This window comes from Colobus angolensis, unplaced genomic scaffold (assembly GCF_000951035.1).
Source record: "Colobus angolensis palliatus isolate OR3802 unplaced genomic scaffold, Cang.pa_1.0 Scaffold34, whole genome shotgun sequence".
Classification (NCBI taxonomy): domain Eukaryota; kingdom Metazoa; phylum Chordata; class Mammalia; order Primates; family Cercopithecidae; genus Colobus; species Colobus angolensis.
This window is the reverse complement of record NW_012116710.1, coordinates 5,491,576-5,493,210: the sequence shown is the minus strand read 5'-3', so window position 1 is coordinate 5,493,210 and position 1,635 is coordinate 5,491,576. Positions and strand designations below refer to the sequence as shown.

Here is a 1,635-nt window from a genome sequence, read left to right as displayed (position 1 = left end):
CCGGGGTCTGAGGGAGGAGGGCTGGAGGCCTGGACTCCTGGGTCTGAGGGAGGAGGGGCTGGGGGTCTGGACTCCTGGGTCTGAGGGAGGAGGGGTCTTGGACTTGGACTTCTGGATCTGAGGGAGGAGGGGCCAAGGCCTGGACACCTGGGTCTGAGGGAAGGGGGCTGGGGACCTCAACTCAGGGGTCTGAGGGAGGAGGGGCTGGGCCTGGACTAATGGGTCTGAGGGAGAAGCATGCTGAGGATCTGGACTTCTGGGTCTGAGGGAGGAGGGGGCTACCATGGGACTGGCTTAGCACAGCTTCTGGAGACCCAGGGAAGCCACGCTCCTGCCCACAGGCTTCCAGGCCTTTCATGGGGCTTGGAGGCCCTCACTGCCCTGGAGCAGCAGAGGTGGCAGGGCCCCGGCATGTGACCTTCCCTTCCTTTCTGGGGCTGAGGCCTGGAATCCCCCACCACCCACAGGAGTTCTGTGCTGAGCCGAAGTTCATCTGTGAAGACATGAGCCGCACAGATGTGTGTCAGGGGAGCCTGGGTGAGACCCTGAACCCACCTTGAGTCCTCAGATCCAGCCAGTTTCAGCTGGGATCCTGACAGCTCCATCCCTTGGTCCCCCTACTCCCGGCCCCTGGATCCCTCCTCAGTCTCTTTTCTCCCTAAGCCTTCCTTCCTTCCTTCCCTCCCTCCCTCCTTCCTTCCTTCCTTCCCTCCTTCTTTCCTTCCTTCCTTCCCTCCTTCCTTCCTTCCTTCTTTCCTTCCTTCCTTCCTTCCCTCCCTCCTTCCTTTTCTTTTTTCTTTTCTTTCTTTCTCTTTTTCTTTTTGTTTGTCTCCTTTCTTTCTCCTTCCTTCCTTCCTTCCCTCCTTCTTTCTCTCTCTTTCCCTCCCTCCCTTCCTTCCTTCCTTCCTTCTTTCTTCTTTCAATGACGTCTCACTCTGTCCCCCATTCTGGAACACAGTGGCACCATCATACCTCACTGCAGCCTTGACCTCCTGGACTCAAGCAGTCTTTCTGCCTCAGCCTCCCAAGTAGCTGGGACTACAGGTGCAGGCCATCATGCCCAACTAATTTTTAAATTTTCTTGTACTGGAGTCTTGCCATGTTGGCCAGGCTGGTCTTGAACTCCTAGGCTCAAGTGATCTTCCTGCCTCAGCCTCCCAAAGTGCTAGGATTACAGGCGTGAGCCACCGCGCCCGGCCTCCGTCCTTCCCTCCTCACCTAATCCTGGCCTTTCCTCCCAGGTAACTGCTGGTTCCTTGCGGCTGCCGCCTCCCTTACTCTGTATCCCCGGCTCCTGCGCCGGGTGGTCCCTCCTGGACAGGATTTCCAGCATGGCTACGCAGGCGTCTTCCACTTCCAGGTACAGCTCCGTTCCTCTGCCCATGCCTCAGTTTTCCCCGTGGTGACTTGGTGATATGGATTTCTTTTTCTTTCTTTCTTTTTTTTCTGAGATGGAGTCTTGCTCTGTCACCCAGGTTGGAGCGCAGTGGCGCAATCTCGGCTCACTGCAACCTTCGCCCCCACCCCTGGGTTCAAGCAATTCTCGGCCTCAGCCTCCTGAGTAGCTAGGATTACAGGCACCCACCACCATGCCCAGATAATTTTTTTTGTTTTTATTTTTGTTTTTTTTTTTTT

The 1,635-nt window shown here is 56.1% G+C and overlaps 1 protein-coding gene across 1 annotated transcript in view; it reads left to right on the top strand.

Annotated features, from left to right (window-relative positions):
• Positions 1-473: 473 nt before the first annotated feature.
• Positions 474-1,635, top strand: part of CAPN12 (calpain 12) — a 12,078-nt gene continuing 10,916 nt past the window's right edge. Inside the window, exons 1-2 of the mRNA XM_011952521.1 lie at positions 474-537; positions 1,242-1,360. Coding sequence (XP_011807911.1) covers positions 504-537; positions 1,242-1,360 — 153 coding nt within the window. The 5' untranslated portion in view covers positions 474-503. The remainder of the gene's footprint in view (positions 538-1,241; positions 1,361-1,635) is intronic.